This window comes from Lycorma delicatula, chromosome 3 (genome assembly GCF_047948215.1).
Source record: "Lycorma delicatula isolate Av1 chromosome 3, ASM4794821v1, whole genome shotgun sequence".
In the NCBI taxonomy this organism is placed as follows: domain Eukaryota; kingdom Metazoa; phylum Arthropoda; class Insecta; order Hemiptera; family Fulgoridae; genus Lycorma; species Lycorma delicatula.
Window position 1 is genome coordinate 16,093,042 of NC_134457.1, and position 18,534 is coordinate 16,111,575.

At 30.9% G+C, this 18,534-nt stretch overlaps 1 protein-coding gene across 1 annotated transcript; it reads left to right on the plus strand.

Annotated features, from left to right (window-relative positions):
* Window positions 1-742: 742 nt before the first annotated feature.
* On the plus strand, window positions 743-16,881 carry LOC142320806 (putative RNA 3'-terminal phosphate cyclase-like protein). The gene is made up of 4 exons (XM_075358785.1): window positions 743-1,029; window positions 1,959-2,194; window positions 10,504-10,674; window positions 16,669-16,881. Exons 1-4 carry the CDS (start codon window positions 891-893, stop codon window positions 16,879-16,881), a joined length of 759 nt encoding a protein of 252 aa, XP_075214900.1. The 5' UTR covers window positions 743-890.
* The last annotated feature ends 1,653 nt before the right edge of the window (window positions 16,882-18,534 follow it).

Here is an 18,534-nt window from a genome sequence, read left to right on the forward strand (position 1 = left end):
TCTACACTTCTCTGAAGTCGCCTTCGCTGCTTAGCTGCAGCCTTACAAAGAGCCTGGTACTTTTGGCTGACAGGCGCCCTCTTATAATGGCGGAGATTGCTCTCGCCAGCGTTGGCCACTCCTTAAGGCAGTCCAACATGTTTGTTTATAACACCAACAAACACTCCCTTGGTAGTATAAACAATACAGTCAAATAAATCGTAAAAACTGTTTATGAAGCCAACAAACTCAAGAAAGCGTAAAGACTAAAATATAGGTTTAGCACCTATAGTGTAAAAATTGTGTTTGTCTGACTATTGTTACCATCTTTATTTCTTTCTACTGGCCCAGTTTAAAAACAATTGAGCTATGACCGTAATAGAAATAACAATTAGTAGCGCGTGAAAATGTCATGCCATGCCATGCCTGACCGTAATTCGGACATCAACGTGCTACATATTTATTTTAACGAAGACGATATAGATGAAATTATTGTGAACCTTGCAAGGAAAGAAATCAGCTGATCCGGAAGCTTGAACGATGAACTACAACTTATTTTGTATTTTAGAAGAGATTTGGAGGCCTTACTAATAGTATTTTGAGATACAAATAATTTAAGTAGAAATAAGTGCCAAGAAAAATATAGATTGAGTAGAGTGAGTGAACGAACCAACAAATTGTTACCATTCACTAAGATTGCCATCCTTTATACCGTTCATTCGTGTACGAATTATCAAATAAAGGTTATGTGTACCATTACACGTGAATTCAATCTGTATATTTTATCAAGTTATGACATTTATTGAGATGGATTAACTTGCAGTTCTGTATTTTGATTACTGTTTAATTAGTAGATAATTCTGTGGATCTTTCCAGATTTTTGCTGTTTTTACAGAACTGATTATTTAACTATGGCAGCGGATAATTCAAATGTTCTGTGCTTTAAGGGCAGCAATTACATGCGACAGCGACTCTTATTATCGGTTGTCAGTGGTAAGGCTATCAGAATTACCGATATAAGAACTCGGGATGATGAACCTGGTTTAAAAGGTAAGATTTGAGTAGCTTTTAAGTATAAAATTCGAATATTTTCTAAAGGTAGTATTAAGACTAAAAATGCTTAACTTTCGTCAAGAAAGTCGAGCTTTAATTACCTTTTTTGTCAACTGATTTAATTTACTTCGTAAGGTCAAAACTTGTGAGGTAAGAATACAGTGTAAAAATCTACCCTTGTGTGTAATACTTAGTCTGGCATGTATGTATATATATTCAAGCCCAGATGAAGTTAGTCTTTCTACCGCACAGATCGGGGTTGTATTTATTATATGCTATTACTTAAATTATAATTTATTGAAGCTTATATGTCAAATATACAGGATTTTTAAAAAAATATACAAAGATTTATTAGAAAATTAATAAGAAAATGAAAAAACATTTGTTCTGTCTGTGTCTCTTAAGTCTTGTCACACAGTTGAAGTTGTTATACGATATGGTTTCAAAATCATGAAGAATCTTAAGGCAAGAACTATGTTTACATCACTTTGCTGTAATAACTTATGTATAGGTTTTTTCAGATTGGTAGAAATTTTTCTTTGAATATTGGCTATGGCCGTACACCATTTTTAACCATATTCTGCTGTAAGCTTTCACTGTAACAACCGTTTCCTCGATTGAATCAGGTATTTTAGATATACACAACTGCAAAGAACAGAACTACTATATTTAATCATGAACAGTTTATGCTGACAACATTAGAAAAAAGTAGTAACAAACAACCAATAGTAGTAGCAGGATTAAAGGTGATACTCAAAGAACTGCAGTTTGAGCTGGCTTAGTTCAGTTTTCAGTTGTTCACTTGGTATAATATCAGTGTTGATGGAAGTTTGTGCATCTTATCACTGGACAGTGCTTTCTGTATTTAAATTCTTTAAACTTTTATCTTTTGTAAATATTATTGAATTTTTTTAATGATCTTTCAGAATATGAAGTAAATTTACTGCGACTCTTAGATAAAATGTCAAATGGAACGTGGCTAGAAGTTAATGAGACTGGTACAGCATTTTCTTTTACACCAGGATCTTTGATTGGTGGTTCTCTTATTCATGAATGTTGTCGACTACGTGGTATAGGTTATTATTTAGAAGTAATTTTAGCATTAGCACCTTTTTGTAAAAAATCTCTCAATATTACACTTAGAGGGGTTACTAATAATCAAGTAAGTTTATTTTTTAAGATATTTCTATATATTTATGTATATATATTACTTTACTGAAATTAATCTTTTTTAAGATTTATGTTATTTCTCTGTACTGTTAAATTATATTTAAATTCTATTAAATAAAAGATATGTCTTATCTCAATATTCTGTACTAGGTGGTTTATTTAATAGAATGTAAATATAGATAATATTATTATATATTTAAAGTATTAAAATTACATAAGTATTGTCAAACATACGTATTGTAACACTTCCCAAAACGTATGTTCTTATATATTTGTTATTAGGATAATCATATGAACTATTGTGTTACAATCCATGTTAAACACATTTTTTTTGTGTGGTGCTCCCCTAAATAACTGCTAATTGTGTATTTTTTACAGCATTTTAGTGTAAATTTAAGCCAGAATTTACTGTTTGCTTGATCGACTATAATCTTTGTGATAACCAACCATCAATTGCAAAATTTTTAAAAACACTCATCGCAATTTATGTTTATTCTTTTTTTTTCAATTCAACCTCAATTCAGTTGAGAATTTAATGGAGCTTTTCTCCTTCTTGAAGTTCTTGATCTGAAGGGATTACAATTTTTTCTTTTGCATTTGGAATATTTTTCCCTTTTGGAGAGAGTAAATTATTCTCACAGAATTTCCTAATAAAGACCTATGTAAATTTTTGGGTCTCTCACCTTCTTAAAGTGTATATAAAATTCACACTTTATTGGAATTAATATTATCATATCTGCGATAGTAATATTTTGTTTGTTTTACAAGCAGTAAGAAATTACCAGAGAATATTAAGTATAAAATTCGCAAGAATATTTTTGTAATTATTAAGAAAGATATGACACGTATTCAAAAGTCAATAATCGTGACATAAATTGTTGTTTTGCTCCACATTGATTGCAAATATACAAAAGAAATTATTGCCTTATTGTAGTTTTTAATGTATAAAGACTTTAAAATGATTATCAAAAAATACATATTCGGCGAGAGTAATGTTTGAATTTGTATCAGTATTCTCTTGTTTTTACATTTTAAATTGCCAAATTTAATATTTAATGAGGTTAAATTAGACCTTAATGAGCGTTAGGTTATGTTGATATTATACAGAATCATTAGTTACCTAATTCTAACCATGAATTTCTTGATTTCTTAATTTCAATAAAATTGCGACAATTTCAGTTATTGATAGATTGTAATGAAACATTAACATGATTAAATTACAAGAAAACTAAATTAAACGAAACCCTTTGTATAATAATAAATTTACAATTAGCACAGTAAAAATTACAATATAAGCTAAGGTTATTGACTTTCGAATGCGCGTTATCTTTCTAAATAATTACCAATATTTTAACTGAAATATAAATCATTGGAAATCTTATGGATGTTTTTAAAAAAATTAATAATTACTTCATTTGGAAAAATTTTTAAATGAAAAAAGTTATATTTTGCATAAAATCATGAATAGTTTGCTAAATATATGGAAGTTTAGTTAAATATGAAAATAATTTTTAGTAAGTATTAATGAGAGAATCAGTTTTTTATACACTATAAAATCAAAAGGTCCATGCTTAGATTTAGGATCATGAATTTCATTAGAACAAATTAGAAAAAATTAAATATATGGCTCTTTTAAACTTCTTTTCTTAATTTTTTTTCAATGAGCAATAGAAATTTCTTTTGGCGACTTAAAATCTGTACCAGTTTTCATTTTGTTTCTTACTTGGTCTTTCTTTGAAAACATGACAACTAGTTGTTTACAACTTTCTTGTTTCTCAGTGGTTTAAAATCAATCTTTATTTCCTTTTCAAAAACAAATACACTGTTACAAAAAGTACAAACAGTGTCATTCTTACAATAGGATCAAAAAACTTACTGCATAAAGCTGTACACATTTTCATCATCACCTGCTATCTGACCATTCAATAAAATTAGATTAAAGTCATAAAAAAAGAACAACAAAGTTTCCTCATTATTTAACTCTATCTGTAAAGAGTTTCTATTAACTCTTTCCAAGTGATGAATATTAAAAATAATATTCTCTAGGATAACGTGTTGTATCACAGAGTTTTTATTAAAATTCCCCATTATCAAGAAATTCTACTTTTCACACTTAATTAAATATATTGCTTGAGAATCCAAATTCAATTCTATGATATCATTATCAGCAAAATCTAAATACTTTATCATATTTATTTCCTTTTATGATTCTGTAATTAGTGCCTCCACTTGCCTGCCTGAATAAAGAAGTTTAACAGCAGAATACTGAATTACTTCATAGGTTGAAAATTTATTTTTTAACTTTGAAATGTCTTTTGTTATAAATAAAATTTTCAAATTATAAACAGATTTGTGGTTAACTAACAGAATTTCTGTAGTTTAACTAAAATACCGGGTAAATTAAAAAAGATAATTGATATAAATGTACTTCTATTCATTGATACTTTCAGTGTTAGGTTTATCATTAATTCTAGACTGATTTACTAGAAGATACTGATCTACTTCAGAATGAAAAAAAGTTGATAATTTTCATGACCGGCCACCTGTTTTAGCAGAAATTCTTTTACTTTTCCTAAATTTTTTTTCCATATTCCAATTTCCTAAATAACATTTTTATTGAAGAAATCATTGCAGAGTTCATTGTAATGATAGAATTTTTCATCTATAAAGATTCGTATATTCTGGGATTCAGGGTATAGTATGCTTTCTGTAAATACTTCCTCTTTGAAACAAAGTTTTTAGATTGATTCACTTTTTGTTATAAAATGTAGAGATAAAAATTTTACTACCCTTAAGCTTTCCACAGTTGTGCAGAACTGTAATTTTCTTTTAAATAGTTACAAGAGCCAATGAAAAAAATCGATTCTCTTACCTGATTCAATACCTAATCTTATTACAGAATTAATTTCTGATCTTTTATGCAGACTATCATAAACTTATTACATAAATCTAATTTTTTTCCTTTTTACTTTTCACAATTATCCACATTTTTGCAATTCTGTAAAATATTGTATTGTCTCCCTCTTCATCGAATCAATTTAATGAATGAATTTAATTTTTTTTTTATAATTCTACCTGGAATTTTTTAATTTTCCATGTTCAAATCAACTAGCCTTTTGTTTTGTTCTTGGAGTAGACAATAATTACTTAAAGTAGTGTTTTCTGTTTTGATTTCCACTTTTAATTTTTCCAATAATAATGATAACTGTTGAGGTTCACTGACATTTTCAACAAATCAAACAAAATAGTATAATTGGGCATTAAAGTAAATTAAATAATTTAATGATGAAAATGTTTCTTCAACATTAAATGAACAAAGAGTGAAATTCAATAAGAATAAAGGTACTTGCGAAGTATGCCAAATAGTTAGGCAGTTTATCATAAAAAAAGTAGGAAAGTAAACAATGATAACAGTAAACAGCCCTATTTCATGTACGTCATGGAAATACAGCCCAACTGGCGTATAGCCAATTTATTCCGGTGTACGACATGTATAGCATGTAATTTTTTTTTCATAACTAACCTAAATATATTCATTTTGTTAAGTAAAATACTACTTACTGGCTTAAATTGCTTTACAAAAACACGGATGATAAAGAAACAGATGAGCATACACTTTAATACAAAATGAACTTAAAAAGTCACTTATATTTCACTGAAAAACACAAAACTTCATTGAGGAAACTAAGCATGTCCAACTTCAACCAGATGTAAACTTAATTCTTAACTCTATACATCCTATACTGTAACTCCTGCATTTGCCCCAAAATTATTTAGTAAAAAATTCTGGAAATAACATTTCATAAGCTTCAAATCATATAAGTTTTAATTTATATAAAAATCATACCGTTTTTGTAAAATTGTTTAATAGGAAAGGCATCTGTTTCTCCTGCTACTGTTCTGTAAGTACTAAATGGCTTATTTAGGAAATCTAACTGCCACCATTATAAGCCTGCCAGTATCAGCTAAAAATTCTGCCAAATTTACAATTCAAAATATTTCATTTTTACAACCTGTATTATATAAATAAAACTTTCATTAAAGTAGATTATTACATTAATATCATATTTGTCTATCTTATATATATATATATATATATATATATAGTAGCATGCAAATTAATCTGAACACAATGAATTTTTTGTTTATATCAAAAAGTGTGGTCACTACTTGACCACACACACACATTCTTTAATTGTCTGTGTAATTTGACATTATTGTTCTTTGTTTATTTAGCAGTTTTCATTTTATAGATAGTCTTTTGTGGAAGTTTATTTCATTTTTACTTCCTTCTAAGAAGTAAAGGAGGAAGTATTGTGATCTTGAAAAATTTCGGTGTCCAGATCTCAATGGATATATCTAGTTTCGGTGTGACGTCGTACGTACATACATACATTATGTATCTCGCATAACTCAAAATCAATTAGCCATAAGTTGTTGAAATTTTGGATTAAGGACTGCGGTTGAAACATCTAGTTGTGCATCTCCCACTTTGATTGAGTTTACTGGAACAAAAGTGTCTAAAAAAACCCAAAATCCAAAAAATTTAGATTTTGGACATTTTTTAACATCAGTAATAAGCCATCATTGAAAGCTTTTCAAAAATATATCATACGTAAGTGGTACTTATTTTCATTGATTCCAGAGTTATAGCCAAATAAAATTTTAATTAATGAAATATTTGGACCTTACATGGGGAAGGCACATCGGTTCACATCAAATTTCATCTCCTTTTTTAACCTTTTTTTTAAATTTAAATATATTAATTTATTAATAATTATTGATCTTTGATTGTAAAAAAAGTTTTGCAATAAATAATTCAATAGTAACAATAAAAAAAAAAAATGAAAAAATCAGAAGTTGTTAGAGAAATAAAATTTTATATGTTCTTCTCATTTTAATTCAAAAATTTTTACAGAGGTTAATTATTAATAAATCAATTTATTTAAATTAAAAAAAAAAAGTTAAAAAATAATATGTGTATATGAAGTCGGATTGGAACTGATGTGTGCATGGTTACGGTTCTGACATGTTCTCACTTACACCACATAACTACTAGAGCAATGTAAAACAAAATTAATTTATAAACTAATATAAAATGCTGATACAGACACCACAAAAAAATGTGATGCAGTGTGATATCCATCAAAATGCAATTGTGTAACTGTCTACATTATTAAAGAGTTGGAAGATCATATCTCGCTTTCAAATGAAATAAATTTAAATGAAGTACAGCAAAAAATGTGTATATATAATTTAATAGGCATACAAGGAAGTCATGTGGTGCCCACATCAGTTTTTTTATTACACAATCGTATTTTTTGTTCTGTTATCTTGAATATATAATAACAGACATAACTCCTAGAAAGCATTCAAAAGTTGTTTCTCTTTCTGCGTATACCAGTATGGCATGACAAATAGCTTCTGAATGTGATTTTGGACTAGGGACAGTGAATGGTATTTTTAAATAATTTAAAGAAACTGGTTCCTTTTCACCTCAAAGGGAAGGCGAATGAGGCTGTAAAAGGAAAACTACACCAAGACTGATAAGTTATTAGTGAGAAAAAGTAAACTTAATTCAAAATTGTCTACTGTGGACTTAAATCAAGAACTAGCAGCCAGTGAAACAGATTTACATGTGACAGCTGCTTGATGCCAACGTTCTGCAGCTGGACAGAAAGCTTGTCAGTCAGCTAAAAATTGCTTTTAACACTACAAAGTGCAAATAAAGGCTCTTGTGAGCTAAAGCACATGCTAACTGAATCAAAGAAGACTGGAAAGATGTTGTGTTTTCTGATGAGTCATATTTTTATTACAGGGGCAAAGGATTCCATACCATTATTGTAGAAAAGCATCAGATGAAAATACATATACTGGCTCATATCCAACAATCAGTTAAACATCCCCAGAAAAAAAATTTTGGAGTTGTTTCACAACTGAAGACCCTCAGATGTGGGTTGTGACACAACTTCAAAACAAATTTCTACTAGGCAATGAAGTGCTCCAACAAGATCTGGTGCCATACGATACTGCTGAAAAAGTGGAAAAATATTTTGAAGAATGAAACATTAAAGTGCTCCCATGGACTGATAACATAAACCCAGTTGAAAATATTTGAGCAATAGTTAAAAAATGACTAAAGAATTTTACCCCAAAAATGATCTCATTAAAGCAATATTATCAGTATGGTTTCGTGATGAAGAAAAAACAAGTGTGTAGTACAGTATTAAATAGATGACAAAATATGTTTATGAAGTGATGAAGAATAAAGGAGGGCATTTTAATTACTAGATACTCAAATTGTACACGTATGATTTTTTTTTAAAAATAAAGTTACGTTTTAATAAATTACTTTCTTGTGTTCGAATTAATCTGCACATTACTGTGTGTGTGTGTGTGTGTGTGTGTGTGTGTGTGTGTGTGTGTGTGTGTGTTGGCTGAGCAGCATAAAACCAAACCGATACAGTTAAACACTGTTGCAACATAAATTTTGTATTTGCATTACAAAAGTTTACATACTTACCATATTTATACAAAAGATAATCGAAATGAGCCCTGTGCAGCAGCAATTCACTTTTGTGCTCTAGTGATCATATAAAACATTTTTGTTAGTACCACCGATTTCTTGTTGAAAATTTTCCTTGAGTTCATCAGTATTATGGGGATTTGATTCATAAATTTTATCCTTCAAAGAGTCCGGAAAGAAAAAATCATAACTAGACGAATCTGGGAATTGTGAAGGCTACCACTCTCTGCAGACAGATTGTTCTTCTGTAAGAGCTACATGAATCATTTGATATTTGAGATGTTGCTCCATCTTCTGGGAGAACCCTCTTTTTCATGATTTGTTAACTGTGCATAGAATTCTTTGAAAATTGTACTGGACAATTATGTATTGACAGTCTGGTTTGGGACTTCCGCTTGTGGGGGTGACTGCGCTGCTGGGGTATGTTAACCCGTACGGCTGGGGGCGTGGCTTCCTTCCACCAATGGCGGTTGTGGTCATGAATTGGTAATGCCACACGAGACACCATGATGCGACCGGGTGGGGGTGCGGGGTTTTTCCCTGGCCCCTGCGTGGACCAGAATGGGGTTGCATTCCCCTTGTTAGGTGACCTAAATTGGTCGACTTAATTGGGTTTAGGTCTGAATGTCTATGTTGCGTAAGACATAATTTTGATTGGTATAAGTGTAGCACTGATTTAACTTTAAACTCCTCGTTCATTTTCTGAAGCATTCACAGTCACGAATGGTGCTGTCAGATTTTGACTAGGCAAGGGGTTTGCGCTTCCACAGTTTCGTCGGTTAGTTTGAGGGAATCATGTTAGGTTGGATGTGAAGATGTCCGTTTGAGGCCTATGTGAAGGCGAAATCCGATTTGTATTTTACTGATGCAAATATCTGCTGATGCATTTACATTGGTGCGTTCGACCAATGACTTTGTGATGTAATCAGTTAGCTCCCTATAGGGTTGGGATGACAATCTGGTTAAAAAATATTGACACCCCACTATATGATTTCCAGATAACAGCACTTCAACAGACACAGATTTTCTCATCTTGAAATGAAATTTTACTTAATGATGTTTTGGTTCAAACATCTGGTAAGGAATTTCAATCATCCAGTACTGGTGTGCAAATTTACTTGCCCAAATAAATGAAACCATGTCTCATCAGGCGTAAATAGAGTATCGGTATATCTCTATTCATTGTCAATGTTTTTGAATTTTACGACAAGATGTGTATTTTACATCTCTTTGTTTTGAGAACTTGCATAATAGATTTTTTTTGAACCAACAGAAATTCTCTTTGAATATTGGCTATAGCCTCTGGACCCCTAATGGAAGCTGCCCTATTTTGTTTTGCATTCTAAACCGGCCCATTGTGTAATATTTGTTAACCAAATTATGTATGCTACTCTGCTGGGATACTGGCATTTGGAAGTTATTTTATGAATATTTGACACATTTCTTAAAAAGATCCAGTGTACATAAGCTTCCACTATAATAATCATTGAATAAGCTTTTAGAAGAATACAACTGCAGAAGAAACTCCACTGCACTGAAGCATGAGTAGTTAACAATTGATAATAGTAGACAAGAGAAGTAACATTCTTAATCAGTAGTGGCAGTAGTAATAGCAGCTACGCTAGCAGCGTTTTAGATGACACTCAAATTACTGCAGTTTGAACCAATTTTGTGTGGTTTTAAGTTGCTCATCCAGTGTGTATTTATATATATATATATATATATATATACACACATACACACATAATTGATAATGTTGTTTCTGTTTTATATAGAAAGACCCTTCAGTAGATGCATTTAAAAATGGAGCTTTAGCAGTTTTACGAAGGTTTATGGTTGTTGATCCAGGTCTTGAATTGATTATCAAAAAGAGAGGAATGGAACCTCAGGGTGGTGGAGAAGTCACCTTAAATTGTCCTAACATCAAACAGTTGAAACCAATTATGGTATGGGTTTCATAATCATAATCAGTTTATGTTTACTTAATTGTACGTTTTTACTTCAATATCATAAAGAAAAAACATAGTTATTTTATAAATCTCTTACATTTAGCCATTCTGATTTATAGCTATTTAAAATTTTTAGTTTGACTAACATTATTTATCAGGCTGATGTTTTTTATAATTTTCATTATTATTCTCTTGACATGACACAACATGTTGTCATCTAGCAATATTATTGATTCAAACAAGACTTGTGTTTGAAGCCAGATTTTGTAGTTGACAAGTTATATTGCATTTCAACAAGAGAAATAATAATGAAAATAAGAAAATCAAAACCCATAATATTCATATAATATTTAAAAAATATCTCAAAATAAATTTTACAAAAAGATCTTAGCGTATGATTATGTTTTAGTGTTCTGCTTATACAACACCTAGCTTGTAAATAAAGTATCAGATTTTATGTTACTAGAATATTATTACAATCACATAAACAAATTTGTCAATAGAGTGAAGGCATCAAGGCCTTTGTCAATAGACAGCATCAAGGTGCTAATAGAATTAAAATTTAAAACACAAGTGCTTTAGCTTGATCTCAACATCAACCTTCTATTTAGAAAGTCAAGTGTTAATCCTTTGTATATCCTGATATACAACACTAGCCCTAATGTAGATCAACTCCAGCTTGGTCTAGTGGTAAATTCTTCATTGTAAATCAGCTTTCGAAGTCGAGAGTTCTAAGGTTCAAATTCTAGTAAAAGAAGTTACTTTTATACAGATTTGAGTACTAGATCGTGGATATTGGTGTTCTTTGGTGGTTGGGTTTCAGTTAACCTCACATCTCAGGAATGATCAACCCGAGACTTACAAGATTGCACTTCATTTACAGTCATATATATCATTCTCATTCATCTTCTGAAGTAATACCTTATAATGGTTCCGGAGGCTAACATAAAGAGAATCGTAATAGAGGCAGTAAGGAAGACTCAGATATAAGAAAATAAGACTATATATTTCTACTTATGATATATGTAGTTAAAGATTAACAAGATAAAGTGATCGATCTTCATAAGAGAAATCCAGTAACTGAAAAGTGGTTGGGAATAAATATAAACAAAACTGCATATACAGTTGGAAGTAAAAATGGAAACAATATTCTAACAGGGAAAGAGAGAGGGTATAGGAAATTTTTTTTGCCTCAGTCATTTGACTGGTTTGATGCAGCTCTCAAGATTCCCTATCTAGTGCTAGTCGTTACATTTCCGTATATCCCCTACATCCTACATCCCTAACAATTTATTTTACATATTCCAATCGTTGCCTTCCTGCACAATTTATTCCTTCTACCTGACTCTCTAATATTAAAGTGACTATTCCAGGATGCCTCAATATGTGGCCTAAAAAATCTGTATTCTTTTAACTATATTTTTCCAATTGCTTCTTTCGTCATCGATTTGCCGCAACACCTCTTCATTTGTCACTTTATCCACCCATCTGATTTTTTAACGTTCTCCTATAGCACCCCATTTCAAAAGCTACTTTTCTTCTCAGGTACTCCGTTCATCCAAGTTTCACTTCCATATAAAGCGATGCTCCAAACATATACATTCAAAAATCTTTTCCTGGCATTTAAATTAATTTTTGATGTAAACAAATTATATCTCTGACTGAAAGCTTGTTTTTCCTGTACTTTTCGGCATTATGTCGCATGTATATTTTTTATGCATGGCTAGTTAAACTAATTGTTCTGTATTCTTCACATTTATCTGCCCCTGCTTTCTTTGGTATCATGACTATAACAATCTTTTTGAAGTCTGACGGAACTTCCCCTTTTTCATAAATATTACACACCAGTTTATATAATCTATCAATCGCTTCCTCACCTGCACTGTGCAGTAATTCTACAGGTATTCCGTCTATTCCAGAAGCCTTTCTGCCATTCAAATCTTTTAATGTTCTCTTAAATTCAGATCTAGTATTGTATCTCCCCCTTTCATCCTCTTCGACACTCTTCTTCCTCTATAACACCATTTTCTAATTCATTTCCTCCGTACAACTCTTCAATATATTCTACCCACCTATCGACTTTACCTTTGGTATTATAAATCGGTGTACCATCTTTGTTTAACACATTATTGGATTTTAATTTATGTACCCCAAAAGTTTCCTTAACTTTCCTGTATGCTCCGTCTATTTTACCAATGTTCATTTCTCTTTCCACTTCTGAACACTTTTCTTTAATCCACTCTTCTTTCACTAGTTTGTACTTCCTGTTTATAGTATTTCTTAATTGTCTATAGTTCCTTTTACTTTCTTCATCACTAGCATTCTTATATTTCCTACGTTCATTCATCAGCTGCAATATATCGTTTGAAATCCAAGGTTTTCTACCAGTTCTCTTTGTTTCGGATAAGTTCGCTTCTGCTGATTTAAGAATTTCCTTTTTAACATTCTCCCATTCTTCTTCTACATTTTCTACCTTATCTTTTTTACTCAGACCTCTTGCGATGTCCTCCTCAAAAATCTTCTTTACCTCCTCTTCCTCAAGCTTCTCTAAATTCCACCGATTCATCTGACACCTTTTCTTCAGGTTTTTAAACCCCAATCTACATTTCATTATCACCAAATTATGGTCGCTATCAATGTCTGCTCCAGGGTAAGTTTTGCAGTCAACGAGTTGATTTCTAAATCTTTGCTTAACCATGATATAATCTATCTGATACCTTGCAGTATCACCTGGCTTTTTCCAAGTGTATATTCTTCTATTATGATTTTTAAACTGGGTGTTGGCAATTACTAAATTATATTCCATGCAAAACTCTGTAAGTCGGTCCCCTCTTTCATTCCTTTTGCCTAGCCCGTATTCACCCACTATATTTCCTTCTTTGCCTTTTCCAATGCTTGCATTCCAGTCTCCAACTATTATTCAATTTTCATCGCCTTTTATGCGTTTAATTGCTTCGTCAATTTCTTTGTATACACGGTCAATCTCATAATCATCATGGGCGCTTGTAGGCATATAGATGTTAACAATCGTTGTCGGTTTAGGTTTAAATTTTATCCTTATTACAATGATTCTATCGTTATGCAATTTCAAATACTCTACTCTCTTCCCTATCTTCTTGTTCATTATGAAACCGACTCCTGCCTGTCCAGAGCTACATTTTCTTGGAAAAAAAGCTGCTGTAGTTTTCCATTGCTTTCAGCTGCACAGTACTCGGAGGACTGAGTGATGTTGATATGGCCGTTTAAGTCATCCTGACCTATGCCCGTAACAACTACTGTAAGAGCTGCTGCCCTCTTTCAGGAATCATTCCTTAGTCTGGCTCTCAACAGATACTGCTCCGATATGGTTGCACCTTTGGTCCAGCTACTCTGTATCACTGAGGAAAAGTTAATAGGAAAGTTAAGGATATTAATTATTTAGGGAAATTATTTTTGAGGAACATATGAAAATTGAAAATGAATGCACAAATGAAAAGGGTTTTGCTATGTAATAATCTTAGTTACTTACTGAAGTGGAAGAATGTGTAAAGCAAATGTAATAAAATGTAGTAAAGTGGAAAAAATATTCGGTGATAATTTCTTGATGAGTACTAATAAAAGGGAATGAGAGAAAATTAATAAATTCTGTGAATATGAAACTGGGAGGGATGATATTTCCATTTTACAGAAAATAAAAAAGAACAGGAAATATAAGCTCTACAGTTACATTGGATTCTATATTACAAAGGTATGATTAGATTTATATTTTAAGGATAAAAAAATGAGATGGGTATGCAATTTGATAAAAGTAAGAAGTGAGAGAATACTAGAAATACAGTGACTGTGATCAGTGGGAGATTGAAAAGGAGACAGATACAGATAGAAGATTTAAACAGACAGAAGTCATCATAAACCCTTTAAGGTTTGTTGTAATCAGGTATGTGCTTAATTTATTATATAACATTGTTGATTTTCTTTCATCCATTTCTGTTTTATGTGAAAGGTATATTTTCTATAAATTTATGAATTGAAGATATCCAGAATACATTTTTATAAAGAACTAATAAAAATCTAGAAATATTTCTAACTTTTATTCTAAAATGAAAATTTTAGATTCTGATTTTTTTTTATAACCTGTTTTTCAGCATTTTATTTATTCTAGAGCTGTTCAGCATAGCTCTTACTTTTTGTTTATTTTGTATGCTTATATTATAAATTTGCTTATGTTTGGACTGTTAATTTGCATGTGTATGACAAGAATCAGTGTTAGTGTAGTAATTTTTAATCTTTATTTATAAATGAATAAAATTTTCTTATTTTGATAATAGAATTCTGACCACCACCTGAAACTGTTGATCTTTTAATAATTGTTTTTCATTTACTTAAAATGTGGATTTTGGTCAACAAATATTAATTTTTTTTTACTAATAAATCGTCGTTTGGTATGTTGTTACAGTAGATCGTTACTTTGCCATTAATACTTTGGTTAATCAGCTGTTACAATAGGTTTTTCTTAGTGCGGTTTTTTTATGAAATGTATTTTAATATTCTTCTGTAGTTCAAATTAAAATACAAAACTATCTGTTAATTACAAAATCAGTCAGCCATGTGACTCCCTCCAGAGAAGGGAGCGCATTGCTTCCTCCAAAATAACTAGGGTCCCAGTAGGTGTATTCCTGCTAGCCCGAAAGCTTTAGCACCAAAAGGACTTCAGCGAACGTACTGAAGGGGAATCACGCTTTCAGTCATGCCTTGAAGGGAAGTACGAGGCTCAAAAGCCAGTCTCCCACAGTTAGATCCAGTAAATTATTTTCATGCTGGTCCGTAAATATAACTTAAAATTTACAACCGCCTTTAGATAACACCCAATAACCCGCCTGATAGTAGAAAGATAAAGCAGCAAGGGACATAGTCCAGTCTCTGTGATCTGTAGGGAGAAATAATTAAACTCTTGCCATTCTTGCGTTCCATAATCACGAAAGTGATATTTTTAATGGCTAATTCGATATTATGTAGCAGTTATATACATATAGTTTTTTATTTTATAATACAATAACATTGTAATATTTTAAAGATAAAATAGTTGTAAATCTTCATTATAGAATTACTTTATAAATTACTTTTATGTGATCTGTGAGTATTTTTTGAGTTTTCTTATGCACTACTTTCAAAGTTTTCTGTAATTTTTTTGACTTTGCAACAAACAAACAATCACAAATTCTCCTTTAGATTCTTAAGATCATAAAATAGCAGAAATAAACCATGTTAGTCTCTCTACAGCTGTTTCTTTATTACTTGTTAAATGATTTTCATGAAATATGAAATGAATTCTGATCTTTCTTTGTAAATCTGCTTTTGGTTTTAGTTAATTGTTGTATAAAATAAAAAATATATCTGGTGTAATTGTTGGTTGTTAGTTTTTCAACCGCATTTTATAATTTTTTTTAAATAGTTAAATAGTTTTAAATTTGTATTAGTTGAATAAGAATTATAACAAAAAATTACAGCCTTTCTTCAAACAGATTTATAATTTACATTTTTTTTTTAATCTTAACCATTTTATAATTAAAGTTAAATATAAATTTTTTGTCAATTTCAAAATGTTTTGTAGTTGTATATCAAAAAGTAGTCGTCTTCATTTCTTAAGTTTATTGATTTAAGTACATAATTAAATTGTGACAATTGAAAGATTTTTACTCTCTAAATTTTCTTTCATATATTCAAAATGTTTGAATTGCTGTAGTATAGTTTACATTAATTGAAAATACAAAAAATATATTTAACTCTTAGATAAGTATGTTCATATTCTTTGTGTTAAAAGATTATTTTCATTTCAACTTAACGATAATTGAATTGTTAATTTTTACTTCCTATAATTTTTCATAATAATTTAATTACCAATGTAAGATGTTTTATTCATATAATCTATGCAGGGAAAGAATTTGTAATATCACAGCCAAATTTTATTTATATTATAATGTTTATTAATTATTTTTTATTTATATATTTTAGTTAAAGGATTGGGGAAAAATAAAACGTGTGCGAGGAACAATGTTTGCATTACGAGTTTCACCAGCACTTTCTAATCGTATGGTTGAAGCAGCAAAAGGAGTTTTCTTGCAGTTTATACCAGATGTTTTCTTTACGGTTGACCATCTTACGGGCCAGTGTGCTGGAAAATCTCCAGGTAAATTTAATTATCTCATATTTATGAGAGTTACTTAATATAGGTATATTAAATTCATAAATAGAAAACTCAAAAACTATTAACAAAACAATAAAATGTAAAATTGGATGTTCATTTTCATTGCCAAACAGTTATCATCAGTAGATACTTGGGAATTAAAGTATTACAGAACTTCAAAGAAGCAGTCAGAAATGGGAAATGATAGAATTACAGAAATAGAAATGTTGTCGTTAAAAATATGAGGGTAGATCCAGAAATAAGGTTCCCATCAATGTTACAAATAGACAACATTGTTTATTCTAATAGAAATTTACATCATTGGAAAGAAGAAACTTTGCTCTATTTTTCTACATAATCGCCATCTTTTTCTACGCATTTTTGTAGATTATGCTCCAATTTCTGTATTCCAATGTTATAGAACTCCACCACCAACCCATTGAGGAAGCATTTCACCTCTTCTTTGACTTCATCGTCACTCCGGAAGCATTGGCCACTCAAGTGTTCCTTTAACTTTGAGAACAAGTGATAATCACTAGGCACAAGGTCCGGACTGTAAGGTGGGTGGGGCATGTCAGTCCACCCAAAGTATGTTAAAAGTTCCTGGGTTTAACGGGAGATGTGAGGTCGGATGTTGTCGTGAAGTAGTGTTACACCAGCTGTCAGTCATCCTCGCCGGCGGTTCTGAATAGCTTGCCTGAGTTTTCCTAGTGTTCCACAATAACTGAGTTGATTGTTGTCCCAGGTTCCATGAAATCGATCAGCAGTATACCCTTAAGAGCCCAAAAAACACTGGCCATGACTTTGCCAGGAGAAGGAGTTTGTTTGAACTTGTTTGCAACTGGGACCCTGAGTGACGCCACTGCTTGGTTGAACAGACATACACTTGTCGCTATACACCTCTGTCAACTGACGATGAATATCGTCTGTTGGGATGGAACGAGCTGCCAATGAAGTATGTATACTTCACATTTCTTTTTTTTTTACTATTCCTAATCACTATTAAATTGTTTCTATTAAATTTGTTCCACAAAGCATTTCTAGTGATTTCAATATGACTATGAAAAATTAACTGTGATAGATATTTTTCTTGTAAACCCCTTTACAAGAAAACTATTTATATTAGGCCCATCCTCTAGTATTTGTATCTTCTAAATAGAAATTGCATCAGTAACATGTTTAGGAAGGTTACGACTCTCCTAATCTTCTGAAAACCGCTTAATTAACATATTTGCTGTTACGCTGTTATTATACATGTGTAGTTTTTATTTATTTAGATAATCCTGTAATACGTATACATATTTACATACTTATTTTAATAAAACAAAGTATTATAACAATATATTGTTTATCTGCATCTTCTTTTTTTTCTTTTTTTTTTAACTTCCAGTTTATTATTAGGTTATTGTTAGGTATTACTTCAGATGAGATGAATGATTTGTAGCGTGTATAAAAATGCCATGCCTGACCAGGATTTGAACCCGGGACCTATCCTGGTCAGGCATCTGGAATGATTGAAGCGCAACCCCTATTATTGTATTGACTTAACAATATATTAACCACATTTTTGCCTTAGATGTGTTTTTTATGGCAGAAGTTTTTTTTATTTTGCTTATATATATATATATATATATATTTATTTTGTTGTGTGTGTGTTTGCACTGATGCAGCTTATATATTGCAACATATAAGAT

Coding starts and splice junctions, on each gene's coding strand:
- LOC142320806 (XM_075358785.1), top strand. CDS start 891: ATGGCAGCGGATAATTCAAATGTTCTGTGCTTTAAGGGCAGCAATTAC. Junction 1,030..1,958: donor TGATGAACCTGGTTTAAAAG/GTAAGATTTGAG, acceptor ATGATCTTTCAG/AATATGAAGTAAATTTACTG. Junction 2,195..10,503: donor GAGGGGTTACTAATAATCAA/GTAAGTTTATTT, acceptor TGTTTTATATAG/AAAGACCCTTCAGTAGATGC.